This window comes from Eptatretus burgeri, chromosome 6 (assembly GCF_056783735.1).
Source record: "Eptatretus burgeri isolate ZD-2024b chromosome 6, Ebu_testis_v1, whole genome shotgun sequence".
Taxonomy (NCBI): domain Eukaryota; kingdom Metazoa; phylum Chordata; class Myxini; order Myxiniformes; family Myxinidae; genus Eptatretus; species Eptatretus burgeri.
Window position 1 is genome coordinate 112,730,143 of NC_140966.1, and position 27,222 is coordinate 112,757,364.

Here is a 27,222-nt window from a genome sequence, read left to right on the forward strand (position 1 = left end):
GAGCGGTTGCTGAGAGAGACTCGGATGAGATTTGTTACCTGCAAAGTCCGTGAGCGTCAGCTGCGGCTGTATGGACATGTGGCTCGTTTTCCTGACGCTGATCCTGCTCACCAGATTCTCTCAGCGAGGGAGTCTCATGAGTGGAGGAGGCCAGTGGGCCGACCACGTGCCTCATGGTTGCAGCAGGTTGACCATCATCTCAAGGAGTTGGGGATGGGCCTGGCATCTGCCTGGGGGATGGCCAGACGGAGGCCCCTGGAGTACCGGCGGAAAGTGGACGCAGCGACGCGCTGTTCTGGCACATGCTCCCATACCTGACCTGACCTATTAATTCCTTTATTTTATTTCTCATGTGGGCAATATCTCAGGCACGATTTGAGCAAGGAAGCTCATATTTGGACATGACAGTGACCAAGTGATTTGGCTCTAAACAGTATTTTTGATTTATTGATTGATCAACTTATGGATAAATTTTTCATTTTGGATTAATTACTTAATTTTCAAAAAGTTACAGATTTGGATGAAACGGTGGTGCTTTAGGTATGCTATTAGCCAATTGATTGAGAAATTAATTATTTTTCGATTATTATTTATTTATTTTAATTCTACAATTAATCAATTATAATTGATTAATTGCAGAATTAAAAGAAATAAATAATAATCGAAAAATAATCCTCTCGAACCACCCTCTCTCACGTATTGTACACCGCTCCCCCCCCCCCAATTCCGACTCTGTGCTTGCTGCAAGGCGGCATTGCCCGGCGCTGGAGGATTGTTATTTATTTGGCACGCGGGCGGTGTACTTTGAATGTACCGCTACTTGTAAGGAATCTACTTGGTACTCACACACAGGGTAGAAAGGGGTGGGGAGGGAAGAAATTGGAAATGCCAATATTGAGTGAAGGAACAGAAGGGAAGAGGATAGGAAGGGAGGTATCTCATTGTGTATGTATAGATAGGGAGTAAATTGAGGAAAATAAGGCAGCATATGATGGTAGGAGAAGGAAAGGAGCTGAGTGGAGTTTGTGGGAGAAGGGAAGGATTATTTGGAGGATATAGGAGTATAGGGATATAATAGAAGGGAAGGAGAAGAGAAAGGAGAGAAGGTAAAGCACAATTCTGCCATGTTGGCACACAAAATAAGTAGATGACTCCAAAAGTGAAGGGCAACAGGGCAGCAGAGTGTCTGAGTGGATACATAAAGGAAAGGAATATTGGACGGGACATTAAGGGACCGATGGAAGAGACTTGTAGGAGATATACTGTATTGTTGAGGGGATGAGGGTCGGGGGGGTTCCCCAAGTAAACGCTCCTCGAAATAATTTATTGGATGATGACGTCATTGGCATTCCGATTGGGTAGAATAGAGTGAAATAAGTCAGAAAAAAAACTTTTTTTTAATGAAAAAAACATGAAGGGATGGAAATGGAATCCCCCAAAACAACCAAACAAATCCATCCCAAACCCACCTCCTTCTGTTAATCCACTCACAAACTCACCTTCAAATTCCCTGCTTTCCTTCCTGAAAGTCCCTGTAACGTCCATCTTGTTTACCTTGTGTACCCCACCCCATCCCTCTCCCTTCCACAGATCTCTTAATATCTCTGCTCCTCACTGTTTTGTCCTTCCCTCTCCCACCCCTCTTGTCTCCTGCTCCCCTTGTTGTACATTCTGTGTGTTATCTCTTATATGAGCCTCGACATTGTATATAAAAAAACAAGGTGGGACGGAATGACAGCGTGGTGTTGGCTGAACGGTCAAGTTGGCTTGTTTAAGACCTTAGGGTTTTGAGTTTGAGCCTCCATCATGCTGTTTAAACAACACCAAGTGGGTTGACTCAGCCTGTCATCTTTTTGAGGTCGGCAAAATGAGTACCAGCTTGCTGGGATGATTGAGACATTCGAGTATCCTGCGTTGGAGTGGAAACCTGCCGAGGATTCTGCCCAATAGCCCAGGAGACTGATTAGGCAGCACTAATGCTCTGTTCAGAGTATGGTCACGATGGATTGCATTGGATCTTTTTCCATTGTTGTCATAGGTGGCAAAAGTAACAATTGTATGAAGATGTGTATGTTAGTGTTAGTTGTACATTTGTTGTGTGAGTTGGTGTAATTGTGTATTTTATTTGTTGTGGGAGGGAAAATATCCTTGCTCCCTTTTTTGGTTGTTTTGGGGATTTCATTCCGACGTGTGTGTGTGTGTGTGTGTGTGTGTGTGTGTGTGTGGGTGTGTGTGTGTGTGTGTGTGTGTGTGTGTGTGTGTGTGTGTGTGTGTGTGTGTGTGTGTGTGTGTGTCGGTGCCAACCTTTCTTTGAACAACATTGGCCTGGCAGGAAAACTCCGAAGTAGAGCACTCGTTTAATTCATGGGGGCGTTCATTACAGTGGTAAGAATATTGATGAAAAATAATGACGTCATTAATAATCAATTTCACATGCGAGTCCGTTTAAAGTGTGAGGCATCAAGCGAAAGATGCTTCAAAAATGCAATTTCAAAGCATCTTCGGCAAGGCATCATTGTGACGTCACAGATAGGTATACACACATCCCGCTTTGGCAAGTCTGATTGCATGTGTCTTATTCTCCGCGCTGGGTGATGCAATAAGAAAAATGTTGAACATCCTGTGTTTGTGGTGATTATTCATCTGTTTATTCATTCAACGCACTCATGCGTTCCCAATGCTCTAACACTTGGTGTCTTTACATGTCTGTCCGGCCATCTAACACGCGTGTGTTCTGCGCCTTGTACAGGTATGTGTTGTCCAAGCAACTGCTATAGTCCATGCCTCCAGCTCCTTGGATATCACAGGCACGTCGGACATTTACCGGGTTTATTTACCTGTTTGCTTGTATATCTCTACACCAGCCTGCTCTCTTACATTGAGTTCACTCCACGCTCACGGTCGCAAAGTTATACGAGTGACGTCATTGGAAGCACACGTCATAAAGCCCTGAAATAAGTTTTGTGAAATGAAAAAAAAAATTCAAATGGAAAGAAACTCATCCGTTTCCAAAACACTCCTTTTATACGTCGTTTCGTAAAAGAAAGAGAAGCAAATGACGTGTTCTCTGAAGTTTGACGTCATTGCGCCATTGTGAGACATTTTGGAACGACTTTACTGTTCCTTTTCCCATTTGACATCATTCCCTGACTCCTAAATGACGAATCGTCACTTTGTCAATTGCAGTTCAATAGCTCGTGAAGTTAGTTTAAGATGACATGACGTAGTGTCGGAAGCACCTGTTCATCTTACAGTGCTCACGAGGTTACGCCTTGGTTACCTTTCCATCCTGGTTATGGGAAAACCGTCAGAGAGTTCTGTGCAGATCTCATCGCAATTAATCAAGTTTACCGAACGTAAATGCACTTCGGTCGTTTACTTTGAACCATCAATCCAATTCGAATTCCCATGAACTTTGAGCCCGGCGAGCTTGCTGATCGACCAGCGCATTGGTGTATTCTGTTGGTTATAATAATTATTACTATTATACGAGACAACGGTATTTGAATGTTTTACTAACAATAAAGTGACTGACTATGTTGCATCAAGAAAGGTGAAATGGAAATGCAATCAGCAGCTTTTCAAACGCAGCGCGGGAAGCAGCCGCCGTAAACGGGAGACAGACGAACGCATGAACAGACAGCACAGTTCGCAATGTATAAAAGATTTGAGATTTACACGGCCACAATATATAGGAGATTAATAGGGAATTTATAGGATATTCCAGATGGAACCGAGGACAAAGCAAGCAATCTATTCCTTTATTACACATTAGCAAATACAACTTGTCACTTTGTTGAGGAGTGGGGGGGGGGGTATGGGGAGAGCAATACCCCAACAAACATCGCTGCGTACTCTGGGAGTGGGGGTGGGAGCAAGGAGGATGGGGGAGGAAGTGTGGAGGATGAGGGGATTTGGGAGGAGGGAAGTGTGAAAGGAGGGGTTCTTGACTTGTGTTTGGAAGCGGGACTTGTGGAAAAGGGTGTGGGGGGGTAGTAATGGATATAACTTATTGGGGTACATTAAAGCAGCACGTTAATACAGCATGTGGAGACCACCAGGAGATGTCCATGCAGGGTGCATAGGGGAGGGGGTAAGCGTGAGGGGAGGTGGAGGGAAAGCAGCGTGAGGGCAAGGGAAGGTAAGGCAACGTGAAGGGAAGAAAATGTGGTATGAGGGGAAGGGAAGGTGGTGTGAGGGGAGGGGAAGGGAAGCTGGTGTGAGGGGAAGGGAAGGTGGGGTGAGGGGAGGGGAAGGGAAGGTGGTGTGAGGGGAGGGGAAGGGCGCTAAAACGTGCCAACACAGCAACATTTATTTTTAACTGTCGGGTTCTACATAAAAGCAGGCAGGAGCATTTAAAACCCACATTATTTACCTGGCAAAGGCCTGCCTGCCTGCATGCTCGCACATGCAGCGACCTCGCACCCCTCCAGTCAGCTCATTCTGAATCTGATTTTACATGCTACCTTTATGGGGAAGCAGTTATAAATTTAAAACTAATCCATCAGTCCTGAACAGTCCCCTTAACAGAGGGGGATGGATGGGTGGGAGAGAGAGAGAGAGAGAGAGAGAGAAAGAGAGAGAGAGAGAGAGAGAGAGAGAGAGAGAGAGAGAGAGAGAGAGAGAGAGAGAGAGAGAGAGAGAGAGAGAGAGAGAGAGAAGAGGGAGGGAGGGAGAGTGAGGGAGGGGGGTGATTCTGTAGGGTGTGATGCCCAGTTTAATGTCCATCCAAGAGATGGCACACACCTTGATGAAACACCGGGATAACAGTAGGATTCATACCAAGACTGCACAGCTTAGAGCATGTGTGCATACCACTGGGCTATCTTCCCATGTTGTTGTGATTCAATGCTTTGTCACAACTGAAAACATTTTTTACTCATTATTATCATCTAATTTATTTTACCTTCCGAACTCAGATATTGAACCGTGTTATCGCCATTGAAGCTTGAAGACCGCTTACCAAGTGGCTTCGCCACTTTAATTTACTCCACAACACGCTTTAAGAAACTTTTACAAATGAAACATTTAATTTTTGATATGTATTCATCTATGCAGAAGTGACAAGTTGTTTCATGAAATATCATTATATAAAGGTAAACATGGTGTAAGATATAATTGCACATTTTCAGCAAGCCAACCACCATTCGACACACCGCATGACAAAGCAAGTGCCAAACACAGGCGAGTTGCCCCTGAACTTTGTTTCAATCAATCGACATACAGTATTCAGTGACGATGCGAATATTGTAGAGCACTCGCCAAGTGGCTTAAGCAATCAAGGAAGCACTCCAATGAAACGCTTGATAAGGAATGGCTGGCTTGACGAGCGACTTGCTATTGCTGATCCATCATATTAAACTCTTCCCGGAGATGCCCAAGATGTCAAACTTTGTCCAAATTGGAGAAATGAACACTTTTTTTTTTTTTGCAGTCGGAACTACTGCTAAGTTCAATTCTGTTAAATTTTGTAATTCGGCTTAGTTTCAGAGATTCTAGAGGTTATGGCATGTGTGGAAATGAAAAGCAGGTAGTTATCGTTAATATATTTGTTTGTTTATATCAATGTTTCTTACAAAGATTGTAATACATTTAAAAATACTTTTTGTTCATGATTTCTTTCTCGTGTCTATATTTTAACAGTTTAGTTTGTGTGCACATATATATATATATATATATATATATATATATATATATATATATATATATATATATATATATATATATATATATATATTCATTCTCTAAGCGTCTGAACGGTTTTCCTTGCAGTTTCCATAAATCTTCATGAAACTGTTTTCTCCCTTATTTCTTGCTGTTATTCGTTATTATTGTTGCATTAAACATTTGTTATCTTGGTACAGACAGCCAAAGATGGGTGCCAATGAAATGACAAATGAGAATAAATATTGTGACTCATAGCTTTGTTTGCTTTTCAGAAACCTGCACTTTCTGCCTCTCGGAAGATGCATTTGAAGGTTTGAGTTTTTTTTATTTGTGACAAAAAGATCACATTTTCCTCTTGCAGTGTTATCATTATACATTCAGGTAATGGGCAAAAAAATGGAAACACCAATGGCAAGTCACTGTTAGGTAGCGTTGGGCCACCACGTGCTGTCAGTATGGCCTGTATACACCGTGGCAGAAAGTCCACCAGCATCTGGAATTCTCCAGGAGGGATGGGGCACCATTCTTCCATGAGAAAGTCAATCAACTTGCACCTGTTTGACAAAGGTGGAAAACACTGTCTCAGTCATCATTCCAGAATATCCTATAAATGCTTGTTTGGGTTCAGATATGGTGACCGAGAAGGCCATGATATATGGATAACATCAGTGTCATGCACATTAAACCATTGGGCGACCACATGTGCACTGTGGATTGGGGCATTTGGTGGTCTCTTGCAGCCCTGCTAGCCGTAACTACAGGGAACTAGGCCTGTGCAGCATTTTTGCACATGACCCGACGCATGCTGGGATGTTGTTTGCTAAATTAATAGATGGGCCACACCTGTGTGGAAGCCCTCGTTATCCCAGGTGTTTCCATTTTTGTTGTCCACTACCTGTATATTGGTTGATAATTACACAGCCATCTTCAATTACACACCACATTTCACCACACAATGCCCACCGCATAATGCACACCACACAATGCCCAATGCACACCACAAATTTCCCAATGCATACTGCACATTGCCCACTGAACACATCCCACCGCACAATGCCTACCACACAATGCCCATCACACAATGCCCACAGCACCTGTTCACCGCACCTGCACGCAACATGTAGTATGCTGCACACTGCATACTGGAAATGCACATTCTACATTGCACATGATCGTGTAAGCACAAGGGGGCGACACGTGACTATAGAGATGTTTGTTATCATTCGTCGTTAGTTCCGTTGTTATTTCGGGCTGTGTACTTGTTTTCATTATTGGCACGGTTTGAGTGAGTTTGTGATTACGAATCACATGACATCGGTCACGGCTTTCAGTGATCTTCGGGTATCTCCTCGTTGTGGCTCTCGTGAAAGTTTCCATATTTATATTCGCAAGAGAATCCTCTATTTTACATAAAAAAAAAAAATCAAATTCTATTTTCCCAAATTCCCTGTGGAATACTCTTGTGTTGATGAGAACAAATCACTAGCGAGTAACCTGATCGAGAACTTTGCTGCAGTTTCGATCGAATGCACCTCCTCATGATGGTTCGATTCCATACCAGTGACAAATGCAATTACTTAAATCGTGACTCTTACTTAGTCCAAGATCGAACCAACACAATTGGGACAATTCACCGCAGTACACGAACAATGGATTCGAGTACACCCTTAGCAGAAGATCCACACTTCTCGAAGGTCCTCAGAATGGATGGAAAGGATGTTTTGGTAATTACCATGGTCAGGTTGCAGTTATGATTATTATTATTATTATTTATTACGGCCAAAACACTGACCTATGAATTATAATCTCTAAATAAGCTCTAAATTTAACAATGCTGCATTTGAATGTTAGGGTTTCTAATACGACAGTTATGTATCACATGGTTGTGACTTCGAGCTCCCTGTCGGCCCTTGACCTCTGTCTCCCTATCGGCCCTTGACCTCTGTCTCACTGTGTACTCTTGACCTCTGTGTCACTGTACATCCTTGACCTCTGTCTCACTGTATGCCCTTGACCTCTGTCTGCACATTCTTGACCTCTGTCTCAGTTTATGCCATTGATCTCTCCCAGTGTATGGCTTGTCTTCTGTCTCATTATGCTATGGACCTGTGTCTCACAATGCATCATTGACCTCTGTCCCACTGTATGCTGCAGACGATTATTCTATCATTGGCGAAGGAGCAGTTGGATCAGGAAGAGAGCGAACGTGAGAGGGAGAAGGAGAAGGCTCTCGCCGAACGAGTTCCAGACTTAGAATTGAACAATTTATCATCGCAAGAGCTCCAGGTGAACCACAGGCATCCAGGTCGTTCCCCTTACATCCATCTGATGGTTCTGGACGATTCCGGCTCAATTATGTTCCTCAAACAGAGTTAAAGAACTGACTGTTGACCCAGCAGAAATCAACCTGCGTGACATCTATCAGGCATTGTGCGTCCTACCTTCGTGGAGGAAAAGCAACAACAATAATTAAAAGGCAATATAATTGCAATGGTCCAAGAGTAAGAAGGTACTCGTGGGGATTCAAGCCGATGCCGTAGGTTAACGAAGTAAATCAATGCTGTGCACTAGACCGGCTGCACCTTGTGCTATGTTGAGTTGCTGACTTCGGTTGGAACGGAACGCCATTAGCGAGCAACTTTGAAATTTGGATCTGAGAAAAAGAGAAGGAGAATGAGAAAGAGGGTGAGAATAGGAGGGAATGCTAATAACTTTATTTTCTCACCGGGGCAGTGTTTAGCACAGGAGAGACATGATATAACAGGAACAGCAGGAAGGCACAAGAGGGAGGCATAAAGCGTGCCCCTGCCGTCGGCTGGTTTTGCCAATTCCGTGGGTTATTTACACCACTATCGACAGAAACCATAGTCCTGGCCTCCAGGGGTGCCTCCTGGGGGCACCGAGTCTGCACTACGGTTACAGGGGATGGATGTGCGTGGTGCTTCGCTCCGCATGGAATGTTAATTCCTCGAGCATCCGCAGTCCGGAGAGAGTGTAACATTCAAGTTTTGTGTTCGGAGTTAAAAAATCAAACAATTAATGAAATAAACAGCAACAGCAACAATAAAAAACAATACTTCGGTATGTACCTGTCGTGCTGCATCTCTCACATGATGGTGCTCCATTTGATATGTCACCGGAATGGTGTGTTCTGCCGCAGACGTTGTTCGGACGTTCCGGTGTTGATGTTGACGAACCTCGATCTTTTCCCTCCGTTACCTACAATTTTCCCTGAATTTGTGCTCCATGTAGGACCTCTGCCGAGAGCTCCACTCCAAGATTGACGTGACCGATGAGGAAAGATATGATACCGAGATGAAGGCCGGAAAGCATGCAAAGGAGGTGAGCAATTAAAGCACCAGGTGCGCTTACAGCACCAACAACTCAGTTGTTGCGCGTATCTGTTCTTCAACGTTTTGCTTTGTGGTTGGCGGGTCTGAGTTGGCAACGACGTTTGTTTGGTTCCACGATGAACCGTGCTCTCGAGCTCACTATTCTGACGTCATGTTACCGACTGCAGATCCTGGATCTGAGCCAAAAGATCTTCGATCTCCGCGGAAAATTCAAGCGACCGCCTCTACGTCGGGTCCGCATGTCTGCAGATGCCATGCTGCGTGCACTTCTTGGTTCCAAGCACAAAGTGTCCATGGATCTCCGAGCCAACCTCAAATCTGTGAAGAAGGAAGAGAAAGAGGACAAGGCGGTGAGCTGCTGTTGGGTCTCTTATACCCGTTTGATGAAAGTTGACACTGTTCCTTTGCTTCGTGATGAAGGACGATCCAACGAAGTACATTGCGGTTACACTTGTTGTGCAACTAACAACAAACATTAGTATCACCTTCGAACTGCGGTCGCATCCTAGCTATCCTGTTTACACCTTGTATACCAGTGCACCACGTCACGATCTCTCTTCGGGAAGAGCTTGACTTGTGCTCACAGCACTGGAGACGAATTTCCAGGTCTTTTAACTCGTATTGCGAGCAGTCAATTTGGTTTGCTTTCACTAAGACGTCCTTTTCATGGCATATTTGAAGCAGACTTGGTTTATAAAGATAACCACCGAGTGCTGCAAACTGATCATTTAGGCCTAGTAGGTTAACTCCCCAGGACTCGAGGCTCTTGCCATCCAGCTTATTGCACTGCTCTCTCTGCTAGCCTCGAGGACAGTGAGGAAAGATGTGTGTAGGCGGATTTCAGACAGAGGGAAGAAATGCTTCAGAGGGATGTATAGACAGACTTGGGGTTTGGGGGAGATGGACGGGAGGCTTAGGCCTAAGAAAGGGGAATTGAAAGAAAATCTCTATAGAGAGGAAAAGGCAGAGGATTAGAAAGGAGCTGTGGGTGGGGTGGGAAGAGGGTGAAATGGTGGAAAAACGAGACAAGAATAGAGAGATGAAAGACAACAATCCTAAAGGGGGGAAAACTGGGGGGGGGGGAGTGTGCAAACCATCGGTAAGCATTTCTGCTTGGGGTTCATCAGGAGGAAAAAATGAGCAAAAAAATGCGGAGCTTCTACAGGGAAAGGTGAATGCATGGTTTGGTGCGGTATACCATGGACCACCACCCAAAAGATTGTGCACACCAGTTCCATGGATAGAGAGGCACAAAGACCGCAAGTGAGATAGCTTCGAACACTTGTTTTACAACAACAAGAAATAATAGCTTCTGTTATTTATCTCGCATGACATTGGTAACACTGTCCAGCTGCTTCAGCACCAGAATGGGATTACAGATAAAAGTGCAATGGAGGATAGATTTGGGGTGCACCCGAAACCAAAAATACCACTTAAAACATTTATCTTTCAAGTTATAAAACGATGCCAGATACGAAATACAATGAGTATCTTTGGACTCAATGCCATTAAGTTACATCACTCTTTCTTTTTCCTGGACGTTGATCAATCATCCGCTGCAGAACAAATAGCATGCCAGGTCTATTAGAAGAACTACGACGTCGATCAATGAAATCAACATGACAGATTCAACTGCAGCTATAGGGATCCAACGAGTCAGATGTTATAGAACCAGTAACCTGATTGGCATAGCAGGATAACCTGGAACCCAATGGGCATAGTATAGTCGGAGAGCTTGGAACCCATTGGGTGCAACAATAGAACCAGGAACCCATTGGATGTAGCAGTAGAAGCAGGAACCCATTGGGACTGTGATAAAAGCAACACACCGTTGTGTGCAGCAGTAAAAGTCTGCATCAAATGGGTGCAAGGGTAGAAGCAGGAACCAGATGGTGCAGCAGTAGAAGCAAGGAGCATTGGATGCAGCAGTAGAACCTTGAACTCGATGGGTGCAGTTGTAGAAGCAGTAACCTGAAGGGCATAGCAGGAGAACCTGGAACCCATTGTGCGCAGCAGTAGAAACAGGAACCCGTTGGGCGAAGCGGTACACCAGAAACCTGTTGTTTGCAGCAGTTAAAGTATGAACCAAACGGGTGTCGCAGTAGAAGCAGGAAACAAATGTGTGCAGCAATATAACCAGGAACCTGCGATATGCAGCAGTAGAGCCAGGAACATGTTTTGTGCAGCAGTAGAAGTAGGAACTGGTTGGGTGCAGAAATAGAACCAGGCACCAGATGTGTGCAGCAGTATAACCAGAAACCAAATGTGTGCAGCAGTAGAACTAGGAACTCTTGTGCAACAGGAAAACAGGAACGTGATGGGTGCAGCAGTAGAACTGGGAACTAATTGGATGCAACAGTAGAACTACAAACCACATGGGTGCAGTAATAGAACCAGATGGATTGGACAGTAGAACCGGAAGCCCGTTGGGTGCAGCAGTAGAACCAGGAACCTAATGGGTGCAGTTGAAAAACCAGGAACCTAATGAGTGCAGCAGTAGAAGCAATAAGCAGATGTTTGCAGAAGTAGAACCAATAATGAGATGTGTGCAGCAGTATAACTAATAACCAGAAGTGTGCAGCAGTAGAACCAATAACTAGAATTGTGCAGCTGTAGAAGCAGGAATCCGATATTTGTAGCAGTAAAACCAGGAACCTGTTGTGTGTAGCAGTGGAACCAGGAATCAGATGGCTGCAGCAGTCGAACCAGGAACCAGATGGCTGCAGCAGGAGAACCAGGAACCAGATGGCTGCAGCAGTAGAATCAGGAAACTGTTGCATGCAGCATCAGAACCAGGAACCAGATGGCTGCAGCAGTAGAACCAGGAACCTGTTGTGTGCAGCAGTGGAACCAGGAACCAGATGGCTGCAGCAGTGGAACCAGGAACCAGATGGCTGCAGCAGTAGAACCAGGAACCAGATGGCTGCAGCAGTAGAACCAGGAAACTGTTGCATGCAGCATCAGAACCAGAAACCAAATGGCTGCAGCAGTAAAACAAAGAACTGTATGGGAGCCACTAGAAGCAGGAACCCCCCCATTCACAGTGGTGCTTTGTAGAGGTTCTTCTTCTCTCAGCAAGAGGTCCTGGCAGAGCCAGTCCTCTCCTTCTTCTTGTTGCTATTCTTATTCTTCTACTTCTTCTTTGTCTTTCTATTCTTCTTCTTCTTGTCTTTCTATTATTTTTCTATTTTTCTTCTATTCTGCAATGCCTAGTCTCAGTTATTCCGCATCTTTCTTGTCCAGAACTTCCTTTGGGATCAGTGAGTTGAGCCAGCACAATTCTAGATTATTCCATTGATATAAGTAGTCTGTACAATTCCAGATCATTATTGTGATTGACAAGCTGGTACAATTCCGGATCATTCCTATGAGTTGAGGAGCTGGTACAATTCCATATCATTCCAATGAATTAAGGAGCTGGTACAATTCCGGATCATTCCTATGAATTAAGGAGCTGGTACAATTCCGGATCATTATTGTGATTGACGAGCTGGTACAATTCCATATCATTCCTATGAATTAAGGAGCTGGTACAATTCCATATAATTCCTATGAATTAAGGAGCTGGTACAATTCCATATCATTCCTATGAGTTGAGGAGCTGGTACAATTCCATATCATTCCTTTGAGTTGAGGAGCTGGTACAATTCCACATCATTCTGATGAGTTGAGGAGCTGGTACAATTCCACATCATTCCTATGAATTGAGGAGCTGCTATAATTCCATATCATTCCTATGAATTAAGGAGCTGGTACAATTCCATATCATTCCTATGAATTAAGGAGCTGGTACAATTCCATATCATTCCTCTGAGTTGAGGAGCTGGTACAATTCCATATCATTCCTATGAGTTGAGGAGCTGCTATAATTCCATATTATTCCGATGAGTTTAGGAGCTGGTATAATTCCATATTATTCCGATGAGTTTAGGAGCTGCTATAATTCCATATTATTCCGATGAGTTTAGGAGCTGGTATAATTCCATATCATTCCTATGAATTGAGGAGCTGGTTTAATTCCATATCATTCCTATGAGTTGAGGAGCTGGTACAATTCCACATCATTCCTATGAATTGAGGAGCTGCTATAATTCCATATTATTCCGATGAGTTTAGGAGCTGGTATAATTCCATATCATTCCTATGAATTGAGGAGCTGGTTTAATTCTATATCATTCCTATGAGTTGAGGAGCTGGTACAATTCCATATCATTCCTATGAATTAAGGAGCTGGTACAATTCCGGATCATTCCTATGATTGATGAGCTGGTACAATTCCATATCATTCCTATGAGTTGAGTAGCTGCTATAATTCCATATCATTCCTATGAGGTGAGGAGCTGGTACAATTCCATATCATTTCTATGTGTTGAGGAGCTGGTATAATTCCATATCATTCCTATGAATTAAGGAGCTGGTACAATTCCGGATCATTCCTTTGAGTTGAGGAGCTTATATAATTCAATATCATTCCTATGAGTTGAGGAGCTGGTATAATTCCATATCATTCTTATGAATTGAGGTGCTGGTATAATTCCATATCATTCCTATGAGTTGAGGAGCTGCTATAATTCCATATCATTCCTATGAGGTGAGGAGCTGGTATAATTCCATATCATTCCTATGAGTTGAGGAGCTGGTACAATTCCGGATCATTCCTATGATTGATGAGCTGGTACAATTCCATATCATTCCTATGAATTAAGGAGCTGGTACAATTCCGGATCATTCCTATGATTGATGAGCTGGTGCAATTCCATATCATTCCTATGAATTGAGGAGCTGCTATAATTCCATATCATTCCTATGAGTTGAGGAGCTGGTATAATTCCATATCATTTCTATGTGTTGAGGACCTGGTACAATTCCATATCATTCCTTTGAGTTGAGGAGCTGGTATAATTCCATATCATTCCTATGAATTGAGGTGTTGGTATCATTCCATATCATTCTTATGAGTTGAGGAGCTGGTATAATTCCATATCATTCCTATGAGTTGAGGAGCTGGTATAATCCATATCATTCCTATGAGTTGAGGAGCTGGTACAATTCCATATCATTCCTATGAGTTGAGGAGCTGGTATAATTCCATATCATTCCTATGAGTTGAGGAGCTGGTATAATTCCATATCATTTCTATGAGTTGAGGAGCTGGTATAATTCCATATTATTCCTATGAGTTGAGGAGCTGGTATAATTCCATATTATTCCTATGAGTTGAGGAGCTGGTATAATTCCATATCATTCCTATGATTGATGAGCTGGTACAATTCCATATCATTCCTATGAGTTGAGGAGCTGGTATAATTCCATATCATTCCTATGAGTTGAGGAGCTGGTATAATTCCATATCATTTCTATGAGTTGAGGAGCTAGTATAATTCCATATTATTCCTATGAGTTGAGGAGCTGGTATAATTCCATATTATTCCTATGAGTTGAGGAGCTGGTATAATTCCATATCATTCCTATGATTGATGAGCTGGTACAATTCCATATCATTCCTATGAGTTGAGGAGCTGATATAATTCCATATCATTCCTATGAGTTGAGGAGCTGGTATAATTCCATATTATTCCTATGAGTTGAGGAGCTGGTATAATTCCATATTATTCCTATGAGTTGAGGAGCTGGTATAATTCCATTTCATTCCTGTGAGTTGAGGAGCTGGTACAATTCCATATCATTCCTATGAGTTGAGGAGCTGGTATAATTCCATATTATTCCTATGAGTTGAGGAGCTGGTATAATTCCATATCATTTCTATGAGTTGAGGAGCTGGTATAATTCCATATCATTCCTATGATTGATGAGCTGGTACAATTCCATATCATTCCTATGAGTTGAGGAGCTGGTATAATTCCATATCATTCCTATGAGTTGAGGAGCTGGTATAATTCCATATTATTCCTATGAGTTGAGGAGCTGGTATAATTCCATATTATTCCTATGAGTTGAGGAGCTGGTATAATTCCATATCATTCCTATGAGTTGAGGAGCTGGTATAATTCCATATCATTCCTTTGAGTTGAGGAGCTGGTACAATTCCATATCATTCCTATGAGTTGAGGAGCTGGTACAATTCCATATCATTCCTATGAGTTGAGGAGCTGGTATAATTCCATATCATTCCTATGAATTGAGGTGCTGGTATAATTCCATATCATTCTTGTGAGTTGAGGAGCTGGTATAATTCCATATCATTCCTATGAGTTGAGGAGCTGGTATAATTCCATATCATTCCTATGAGTTGAGGAGCTGGTATAATTCCATATCATTCCTATGAGTTGAGGAGCTGGTATAATTCCATATCATTCCTGTGAGTTGAGGAGCTGGTATAATTCCATATCATTCCTATGAGTTGAGGAGCTGGTATAATTCCATATCATTTCTATGAGTTGAGGAGCTGGTACAATTCCATATCATTCCTATGAGTTGAGGAGCTGGTACAATTCCATATCATTCCTCTGAGTTAAGGAGCTGGTATAATTCCATATCATTCCTATGAGTTGAGGAGCTGGTATAATTCCATATCATTCCTATGAGTTGAGGAGCTGGTACAATTCCATATCATTCTTGTGAGTTGAGGAGCTGGTATAATTCCATATCATTCCTATGAGTTGAGGAGCTGGTATAATTCCATATCATTCCTATGAGTTGAGGAGCTGGTATAATTCCATATCATTCCTATGAGTTGAGGAGCTGGTATAATTCCATATCATTCCTGTGAGTTGAGGAGCTGGTATAATTCCATATCATTCCTATGAGTTGAGGAGCTGGTATAATTCCATATCATTCCTATGAGTTGAGGAGCTGGTATAATTCCATATCATTCCTATGAGTTGAGGAGCTGGTATAATTCCATATCATTCCTGTGAGTTGAGGAGCTGGTATAATTCCATATCATTCCTATGAGTTGAGGAGCTGGTATAATTCCATATCATTTCTATGAGTTGAGGAGCTGGTACAATTCCATATCATTCCTATGAGTTGAGGAGCTGGTATAATTCCATATCATTTCTATGAGTTGAGGAGCTGGTACAATTCCATATCATTCCTCTGAGTTAAGGAGCTGGTATAATTCCATATCATTCCTATGAGTTGAGGAGCTGGTACAATTCCATATCATTCCTATGAGTTGAGGAGCTGGTTTAATTCTATATCATTCCTATGAGTTGAGGAGCTGGTACAATTCCATATCATTCCTATGAATTAAGGAGCTGGTACAATTCCGGATCATTCCTATGATTGATGAGCTGGTACAATTCCATATCATTCCTATGAGTTGAGTAGCTGCTATAATTCCATATCATTCCTATGAGGTGAGGAGCTGGTACAATTCCATATCATTTCTATGTGTTGAGGAGCTGGTATAATTCCATATCATTCCTATGAATTAAGGAGCTGGTACAATTCCGGATCATTCCTTTGAGTTGAGGAGCTTATATAATTCAATATCATTCCTATGAGTTGAGGAGCTGGTATAATTCCATATCATTCTTATGAATTGAGGTGCTGGTATAATTCCATATCATTCCTATGAGTTGAGGAGCTGCTATAATTCCATATCATTCCTATGAGGTGAGGAGCTGGTATAATTCCATATCATTCCTATGAGTTGAGGAGCTGGTACAATTCCGGATCATTCCTATGATTGATGAGCTGGTACAATTCCATATCATTCCTATGAATTAAGGAGCTGGTACAATTCCGGATCATTCCTATGATTGATGAGCTGGTGCAATTCCATATCATTCCTATGAATTGAGGAGCTGCTATAATTCCATATCATTCCTATGAGTTGAGGAGCTGGTATAATTCCATATCATTTCTATGTGTTGAGGACCTGGTACAATTCCATATCATTCCTTTGAGTTGAGGAGCTGGTATAATTCCATATCATTCCTATGAATTGAGGTGTTGGTATCATTCCATATCATTCTTATGAGTTGAGGAGCTGGTATAATTCCATATCATTCCTATGAGTTGAGGAGCTGGTATAATCCATATCATTCCTATGAGTTGAGGAGCTGGTACAATTCCATATCATTCCTATGAGTTGAGGAGCTGGTATAATTCCATATCATTCCTATGAGTTGAGGAGCTGGTATAATTCCATATCATTTCTATGAGTTGAGGAGCTGGTATAATTCCATATTATTCCTATGAGTTGAGGAGCTGGTATAATTCCATATTATTCCTATGAGTTGAGGAGCTGGTATAATTCCATATCATTCCTATGATTGATGAGCTGGTACAATTCCATATCATTCCTATGAGTTGAGGAGCTGGTATAATTCCATATCATTCCTATGAGTTGAGGAGCTGGTATAATTCCATATCATTTCTATGAGTTGAGGAGCTAGTATAATTCCATATTATTCCTATGAGTTGAGGAGCTGGTATAATTCCATATTATTCCTATGAGTTGAGGAGCTGGTATAATTCCATATCATTCCTATGATTGATGAGCTGGTACAATTCCATATCATTCCTATGAGTTGAGGAGCTGATATAATTCCATATCATTCCTATGAGTTGAGGAGCTGGTATAATTCCATATTATTCCTATGAGTTGAGGAGCTGGTATAATTCCATATTATTCCTATGAGTTGAGGAGCTGGTATAATTCCATTTCATTCCTGTGAGTTGAGGAGCTGGTACAATTCCATATCATTCCTATGAGTTGAGGAGCTGGTATAATTCCATATTATTCCTATGAGTTGAGGAGCTGGTATAATTCCATATCATTTCTATGAGTTGAGGAGCTGGTATAATTCCATATTATTCCTATGAGTTGAGGAGCTGGTATAATTCCATATCATTCCTATGATTGATGAGCTGGTACAATTCCATATCATTCCTATGAGTTGAGGAGCTGGTATAATTCCATATCATTCCTATGAGTTGAGGAGCTGGTATAATTCCATATTATTCCTATGAGTTGAGGAGCTGGTATAATTCCATATTATTCCTATGAGTTGAGGAGCTGGTATAATTCCATATCATTCCTATGAGTTGAGGAGCTGGTATAATTCCATATCATTCCTTTGAGTTGAGGAGCTGGTACAATTCCATATCATTCCTATGAGTTGAGGAGCTGGTACAATTCCATATCATTCCTATGAGTTGAGGAGCTGGTATAATTCCATATCATTCCTATGAATTGAGGTGCTGGTATAATTCCATATCATTCTTGTGAGTTGAGGAGCTGGTATAATTCCATATCATTCCTATGAGTTGAGGAGCTGGTATAATTCCATATCATTCCTATGAGTTGAGGAGCTGGTATAGTTCCATATCATTCCTATGAGTTGAGGAGCTGGTATAATTCCATATCATTCCTGTGAGTTGAGGAGCTGGTATAATTCCATATCATTCCTATGAGTTGAGGAGCTGGTATAATTCCATATCATTCCTATGAGTTGAGGAGCTGGTATAATTCCATATCATTCCTATGAGTTGAGGAGCTGGTACAATTCCATATCATTCCTATGAGTTGAGGAGCTGGTATAATTCCATATCATTCCTGTGAGTTGAGGAGCTGGTATAATTCCATATCATTCCTATGAGTTGAGGAGCTGGTATAATTCCATATCATTTCTATGAGTTGAGGAGCTGGTACAATTCCATATCATTCCTATGAGTTGAGGAGCTGGTACAATTCCATATCATTCCTCTGAGTTAAGGAGCTGGTATAATTCCATATCATTCCTATGAGTTGAGGAGCTGGTACAATTCCATATCATTCCTATGAGTTGAGGAGCTGGTATAATTCCATATTATTCCTATGAGTTGAGGAGCTGGTATAATTCCATATCATTTCTATGAGTTGAGGAGCTGGTACAATTCCATATCATTTCTATGAGTTGAGGAGCTGGTATAAATCCATATTATTCCTATGAGTTGAGGAGCTGGTATAATTCCATATCATTTCTATGAGTTGAGGAGCTGGTATAATTCCATATTATTCCTATGAGTTGAGGAGCTGGTATAATTCCATATCATTTCTATGAGTTGTGGAGCTGGTATAATTCCATATCATTCCTGTGAGTTGAGGAGCTGGTATAATTCCATATCATTCCTGTGAGTTGAGGAGCTGGTATAATTCCATATCATTACTGTGAGTTGAGGAGCTGGTACAATTCCATATCATTCCTCTGAGTTAAGGAGCTGGTATAATTCCATATCATTCCTTTGAATTGAGGAGCTGGTATAATTCCACATCATTCCTATGAGTTGTGGAGCTGGTACAATTCCAAATCATTCCTATGAATTGAGGAGCTGGTATAATTTCACATCATTCCTATGAATTGAGGAGCTGGTATAATTCCACATCATTCCTATGAGTTGAGGAGCTGGTACAATTCCAAATCTTTCCTCTGAGTTGAGCTGGTACAATTCCGGATCATTTCTATGAGCTTGAGCCAGTACAATTTAGGATCAATCCTGTGAATGAGGAGCCAGTAAAATTCCGGATCATTCCTACGAGTTTGAGGCGGTGCAATTCTGGATCAATCATGTGAATGGGGAGCCGGTACAATGCCAGATCATTCCTATGAATTATATCACCACAGTTTAACAAATAAAAGTGTTATCCACACACAAACACAAACACACACAATCTGGTTGAATTTCTGCGGTGTTGATTGTTGTACTAAATTATTTGTTTACAACACCAAATTAAATCGGATAATATGCTGAACTCAGCAGGGACCGATCTTGCTCTGCAACCCGAGCAGTCGTGTTCGGGTCGTCCTCGGTGTCGTCCTACATCGAGACATGGGTGGCTCAGCGGGGTGACGCACGACCATGGATTTAGCGAGAGCTAGGCTTGGGGGGATTGTAAACGGTAACGGTCCAATTAAAGTACACCGATGTGTCTCTGCACGTGAATGCGTCTCCTCAATAATTCCCGTGCATGCGCCTGTGTTTGAGGCATGAAATATTTACAATGGCACAGATGTGCCTTCGTGCACAAATCTCTCGTAACAGAAGGTTGCCGGAGCTTCAAGGCCGCTATGAGACATTCAACTCCCACTTGTGATGCTTCCGTGCGGCGGTGAACGCAGTTAACCATCTCTGTAAATTGGAATCTTTTTGAGAAACATGGAGCCAACGCTTTACTTTGCAATGGCCTTTAGATCTGGTGCCACACTTCTAAGTCCAGGTGATTCATCTTGGCTTCATTCGTCAAGTCAAGCTCCAGTTCTTACTTCCATATCTAATGATTCCGATTCCCGATGATTCTTCCGTGACCTCCTGAGAAGATTGAATTGTTGAGCTCCATTTCTTGTCTTGACCATTGTCTTTGTCTCGCTAATGTCACTATGAAGGCACAAACAGGTGTCCAACACTGAAACGATATAATGATACTTTGTGCCACTGCACCCTCAGGATTGTTGTTGTCATTGTTGTTGTTGTTTGATTTTTGGTGAGATCTCTCCAAATCCGCTTTCTTTGTTGATATTGTTCTTGCTTGGTCCATCGCAGCAGGACATTGGTGACTGGAGGAAGAACGTGGAGGCAATGTCCGGCATGGAAGGACGCAAGAAGATGTTCGACACCGCTCTCCAGCATCAGTGAGCAAACACAACCAACCACAAGATACGTACACAACTAGGATGACAACTGTTAAGAGTTATTTCAGACCATGTTCACAGGTCTTAGAGGTGGCTTTATGGAGCAGGTAAGCCTGCAGGTAACCATGTAATTTTTTGCTCCGTTGCTTTATTTAATTGTGACGATGGTTGAAGGTTTGCAGTACACAGAGTTCACGGACAAGTCAACATCAGAGTATGTTTTCATTAATTGCAAGTACATCGACAGACGATGGACAAACACATGTGGCATATGGGATTTGAACTTTGGCTCCCTGCTGCATCATGAGCCATCGGTTCAGGTTGGCCACAAAATAGCTAACCCACTCTAATCAATCCCATTTGCTTTGAGTCAAATTCATATCCAATCTTTCATTGGAAGCTCATGGATCCTCATAGGTCTGCCAAGGTGGCAACGAATAGGGAAACTTTTTCGTGGTGCAATGTCGTCAAAGTGCTGCTTAGGTTCAGTGGGAAACCCACAATTTGGCCTGCATCATAAAATGGCCCCCCTTCATTTAGGATCATTATTATCAAACCTTGTGCCGCCCACCCCCAACCCCCATTTATTTATGATTATTATCAAACCAAGAAGTCTTTGTTCAACTCATCGTGGAATCTTTGATGTCTGAAAGAACATGCAGCTGGGGCCTTGAGAAAGTCCCATGAACGATTATGGGAATTGAACCCAAACCGGTTCATCTGATCAATGCGGATCAGACTGGGATTCAATTACCAATCCGGTCCACTGGTGGCATCATGACTAAGGTTCGCTCACAAAACGCCCCTGCACGTTTGAGGAGCCTGAAATTTGTTCACACAATGGCCTACTCCTTTTTCAAAACACACCGTGGCATCTTCAATGTCCACCAGCGAATGCCCAGCAGACGGGACTCTCCGAAGGTCGGCATACTCATTGATGTGACACCCGACCTGCCAAACACCAGCGGGGTATCAATTCACATTGGTGTCGGAAATCGAACCCAGCCAATGCAGCTCAGAGGCAATTTCACTACTTTTGAGCTTTCTTACCCGTCAGACCAAACCACGCGAGTTAAGTGAAGCGTGAAGAATTATCCACTTTAGTAGCTTATCAGGAGCGGTCAAGGGTCGTATAAAAGGTCTATCATGATCGGTCAAAGGTCATCTATATATTGTGTGCCAAAATTGTGGGGAGTTGTAATATTGAGAAAATGAAGGAAAAATGGGATATCGGATTGGGAATGGCAAACAACTCCCCACAGAGAGTTTGGAGTAAAGGGAGGGATGGGGATCTTTATGGGGCACAACTGCAGAGAGGGCAGCAAAGGGGGTTCATAATCCATTTCGCATATGGAATATGTATATAGCCTCTTCTATGCGCTCCATGTTCAGTTTGTCGGTGTGTGGCGTTTGATCGCGTGATTGTTAGTGTGACGTCATAAATGGAAGCAGAATCTCATGTGATGTCGGGAGGACAAGGATGCGCTGTGTGCGTGACCAGCTATCGCACTTCCAGGGATGAAAACCTTGTTGTTAATTTTCCCAGTCAGACAATTTGTTCCAATTTCAGGTCCAAATTTTCCATCGGATAGCATCGTGCCGTCGATGATTGCCGAAGTCGAGGCTTGTGGATCCAGCAGCTGTCCGAGACCGATGCGAGCCTGTGATACCTGGACGGTCCAGTGTGATCCGACTTTTCTTTTTGATCCTTTTCCTATGGTTCATTGGTATATTGTTGTACAGATTTACATGTTTTGAATTTGTTGTCACACCACACACAAGGCACGAGTTGGAGTGTCCAAGATAAACATCACACCTTTAGGCACCTGCAACGGGCACGAAGGAGTGGCAAGACGGCACGGAGAGACGCCGCACCTTTCAACCGAATTCCTTGTTCTCCTGTGTTTCAGGTCGTAAAACTGTACAAGGCACCATTCTCTGGATGTGGATAGCCGAGCAATGCATTAGAGTCCATCTTTTTCCCCGAGTCTTACCTGCAAATTGCACCTCGAGTCGAACGCGCAGCCCCCGCTTGCTGAACCGCACTCAATAAAACTGCCGATGGAAACAAGCATTGATTGCATTGTTTTGTTTTACGTTAGGAAGATCGCACACACTCGGGACGTACACATTAATTAGATCAACAACCAGGATCAACAATAAGGTCACCTGAAGGACGATTTGCGATTGCAGCGTAGGACACCAAACGTGACATGTCCTGCGAGTGGTGGACCCGAGGACCGTGAGCTGATACATTGTAATCTATGTTTCATACAGTCCATATAGTCCTCGTCGGGGGAATCGAAAGCACATGTAACGGTGGTAATGTAAACATGACGTTGAATACCAAGACGACAACATGGTCAGTGGCTTGACAACGCAGCTGGTAACTTCGCAAGCTCGGCCATAACGAACAACCTGGCACGTGATGAATGACCGAAAGGGTAATATCGAAAACAAAAACCACATAGAGTGTCCCAGAGCAGGTCTTAAAGGTGTTTTACTAGCGCCCTCCCCCCCCCACCAAATCTTCGGTAGTTGTGGCCCAGCTTGACGGCGTTTATTTGATTGGAGAAAGTGAATGCAGCCTCCAAGCCATTCCCCGCAGGCCAATAATTACAGCACATTTGCATTTCACTGTTCACATTAATTAAGTTAATTAGGACGAGCAAAATCTGCGGGATCAGAGCGTTTCGGTGTGTTGGTGGTACGTTTGCACCTGCACGCCCTTCGGTCCCTTCTTGAGCTGTAGCACTCAGGGCGGGTTCCATCTGCCTGTAGCTACTAACATAATAATACACCCACGCTCGAGTACAATCGTATCATAAGATGTTGTTGTTTACATGACCTGGGCTGTGCTCAACGAAGCGAGCGGTTAATCGTGCTTTAGCCATGTTTCATGGACGCACAGAAGACCGCGGTCGAACCAGTTTGGAACCCTAAAGGCTTTCTTTGCCGCTTCCCCTTGGGATTTCAGTAACAGAGAGATACTGTCGCAGGAAATCGAATAACGACGTTCCGAGCTAGGAACATCTGTCTAACTCTGACACCAACAATCACTCAAACAGAAAAGATTCCTCCGGAGGCTTTGCCCGGTAGTTCCTTATCGCCGTACGGCCGGTGCGACACTTCTCCAGAGACAGTTCCAAGGTTAGATTCCCGACGGTGACGATTTGTCATTGCTAATTTGATATGCGGTTGTGTCGGGGCTTCGGCACGCTTCGCGGGCTCGGTCTCGCGCGGGAAGTGCTGCCACTTGCTCAGGCTCCACGCGCGATGTTCCAGCAGATGCTTTGGTGATAGTGCCGGCCTTTGTTCTCAATTTTACTTGAGGTTTTCATCGGCAGAAAGAAAAATAGATTCCGCAGGACAACAATAGCAATCTGGGTTACAAAATTGAATTCGCTTCGGAAGCCTGCCGACGTCTGACCAAAGTGGGGGGCTTGGACTACAGTCGTCGCATCACGACCTCTGCGAGTGACGTGATCCCGAGGCGAGACACCACGATGGTATGACCATGCTCCATGCACATGGAAATCCCAGGGGATGCACTCTGGTGTACGTCCTTCCCAGGCAAAAAAAAATGTTACAGTTAGAACTATAGTAGATCAGAGTAGTGCTCTCATATACTGCAGTTGGTAATGGGTCCTACTACAGTAGTCTGCAGAGAATTACTACAGGAAAGAAATGCTATTTTTGCCCTGGTTAGTCTTGCACCGAACTGCTTTCTCGTGGCATCACAATACTCCCGGCCATTACTGAGGAACCCGTCCCACAAATATGCCACAAATATCCATCTCAGACAAATCCATCTCACACGATTAGGGTGTAAGCTTTTAAAGCCACTTTAATTTGCATTGGAATTGATGACAATAAAGTACAATGAATGCCAGCAACAAATACAATCAAAGTACAAAGGTAACCCTGCAACGGAAATGAAAAGAACACAACAACAGCTTGAAGCATCTTGTCTGTTGATCATTATGTGTGCTCGAGAGCTGTGCCGTATGCTGGCACTCCAGCTGCCCCGAGTACAAGGAATTTCTCTCGCACTTGGGCCCAAAAAGTTCAGACGGACGAGGTCAACAACACTCGGTCACCTCCTCTGGCTCTCGTCTTCCAATGTGCCATGCAACATCCCCCAAACAGCACTATTAAGAATTGGTGTCAGGAGTGGTGCAAGAGAAATGACTGCGTACGGTACAACGGACAGGAAGGGAGAAGGCGACCGTGGGGCGAAAGTCGACGCAGACGGACATGAGTTCCGCCCCCTGCTGACCCGACCGCGTGTTACGCGCGACGTATTGGCAGCATCGAGTGCTGGTCGCGAAAGATCTTTAGATTATGCGCACTTGTCTCTGGCAGAGAGAAAGGCGAAAAATGAAATGTTTTTCGGGCCCGGTTCGGTGCCTGCATTCTCATGAATAATGCACGGCACGCCGTTGGGGGACAACCGAGACTTTCGCGTGAGTATTGGTGGGCGCAGACATACGGTCAACGTTTATTGTTTATATACAAGACCTATTGCCTTTATATCTCTCTCGCATTTTTACGTCTCATTTGTGGGTTGGATACGGTGCTGTAAATTAGCACCGCAATATATAAATGTGGCGATATATTAGAGCGCTACATCATATGCCTGTTCGTCTGTGGACGGGGCGGCAGTGTTCAAAGGTGCCATCTTGACGAATAGCCTGAGAAAAAAAATCCATAGTTTAATTTTGTGATAATAAGTGAAAGAATTGACAACGCAAAGGGCTACCGGGTAGCAAGAATTGTTGTCGAGGCGAAGCTCGAACGGGCCTTTTCAAACCCACGACCCAATAATTTAGTAATTTCATGAAGCATGAACCACAAGGTATCTTACTCCAGAGTTAGTCCTTCTCATGGTCATCGTGGACTTTCCAGATCTTAACTTTGATCTCAGCAGCTTGAGAGGCCTGTGCTTACACCAATGAGTCAAAATGCTTCAAACAATGTTTGTGACCCTCATTGGTCCTTGAAGACCTTAGACGACATGATGACTGAAGCAACCTATTCAACACAAACGAGTGTGATGAATCGCTCCGGAAAAGGCTGAAGAAAGAGGAAACCGAAACTCGAACCCCTGCACAAACCCGCAGTTAGTTCACTAGTTATAATGTATTAGCGGATTGAGGGCATTGTTTTCATGACGATGAATCCGTTTGTAAAAAGATGGTGCTTCTGGAGTGAAATGGCTGATCGGTTTTCGACTCGCTGAGTCGCCTGAACTACTGATGGGAGCAAGTAATTCATGGAAAAAGGGGTCCAGGCGGAATAACTCTCTGGAATCGGATGGTATCTCCGCAAGCGGGCACATTTATGTTCACCCGGCGTGGCCAAGGCGTGCTAGCAGTGCACGATCCGATGACCGACGATGGAGGCGTCGCACTCCGGCTGTGACGAGAGGGTCGTGCCGACCGGCGAGCCGTGAGGCTCCGTGACAAGGGATGTTTGGTGGAGACGACATGAGCTGCCTCTGAGGTCCCAGTGAACTCATCACATAACTGTTCAGTGAATACACAATCGGCTGCAAACATCACCCCAAACTGGGCTACCCTCGTTTCATCCCGATGGGATAACAACATCAATGGATCATAACTTTTGTTCACGGCGTTTGCATCTCTTCACTTTGCTGTTCATCTCCACGTGTAGAACTTCCGGCTAAGTTAGTTGGGTCCGAATATAATTTGCTCCTACCTTGTGGTGTTTAAGCATCGATGCTGGAATGGTGAGTAGATCCTGGAGCACACAAAAACAACTTTTTTCTTTTTCTTTTTTAACCAAAAATAAGAACTTCAGAAGCAGTGATCCCGGGCATCCATCTTCAGGAGCTTATCCCACTTGATTCAACTCATTTTTAAATTTACGGAATGCCATGCTTTGTTCGCCAAGTTTCACTATCAGTAGCGGCACCAGGTTTCTAATCTGTGTGAGCCTGGACTTTATTTCGAACATTAAGGTTACGAATGGATCTCTGTGACCAATTAATGCCCTCCTGGTTACAAAAGGCTCAAATCGATGGTCGGCTTGTTGATATCGCCCAATAATCGGCGGTAGACCGGCAATCGGATGGACCTCGCATAACGTTAAATCCTCCCATACCTGCACTGACTCGGTGCTTGCAGGATACTAAATCAGGTGACATTACACTTCAACACAAGTCCCGTTGTTAAATTGTCTTTGTGTTTTACGACCTTCGGATTCTCTTATTATTTCTTTATCTCTCCTTCCCTCCTTCCTTTGTGACCACCTCGTCTCCGTCTCGCAACCCTCTCCCCCTCCAACTATATCCTTCCCTTATCTGCACGCTCTCCTTCAGCCATCCCTTTCCTCCTCGCACCAAGGGACTATTGAAAGGTCTGCGTTTAAGAATAGCATTTTTCATAGACCTTTCTGTTTACTTGAACATCTCTCTCCATCTGTCTCGTGTTTATGATTGTTCGGGGGAATTGGCTCGCACTTTTATTGCACAAAATCGCAACCTGTTTGCCAGGACTCTGCTTGGGGAGTGAGGAGACACGGTGATGAACCCAGTAAGGCTGATTTTTCCAACCAGCTGGTGATGAAACCAGTAAGGCTGAATTTTTCCAACCAGC

At 43.4% G+C, this 27,222-nt stretch overlaps 1 protein-coding gene across 5 annotated transcripts in view; it reads left to right on the top strand.

Moving 5' to 3' along the window:
• Positions 1 to 22,674, top strand: part of LOC147025651 (troponin I, slow skeletal muscle-like) — a 69,243-nt gene extending 46,569 nt beyond the window's left edge. Inside the window, exons 1-7 of one of the 5 annotated variants that reach the window (XM_085886851.1) lie at positions 2,773 to 2,807; positions 5,940 to 5,978; positions 7,822 to 7,953; positions 8,920 to 9,009; positions 9,188 to 9,370; positions 20,517 to 20,602; positions 22,513 to 22,674. In XM_085886851.1, coding sequence (XP_085742977.1) covers positions 2,781 to 2,807; positions 5,940 to 5,978; positions 7,822 to 7,953; positions 8,920 to 9,009; positions 9,188 to 9,370; positions 20,517 to 20,602; positions 22,513 to 22,519 — 564 coding nt within the window. In that variant the 5' untranslated portion in view covers positions 2,773 to 2,780 and the 3' untranslated portion in view covers positions 22,520 to 22,674. Of the gene's footprint in view, positions 1 to 2,772; positions 2,808 to 5,939; positions 5,979 to 7,812; positions 7,954 to 8,919; positions 9,010 to 9,187; positions 9,371 to 20,513; positions 20,607 to 22,512 lie in introns of those variants that run through there. The other 4 variants (XM_085886850.1, XM_085886852.1, XM_085886853.1 and 1 more) reach the window with 4 other exon arrangements.
• Positions 22,675 to 27,222: the final 4,548 nt, after the last annotated feature.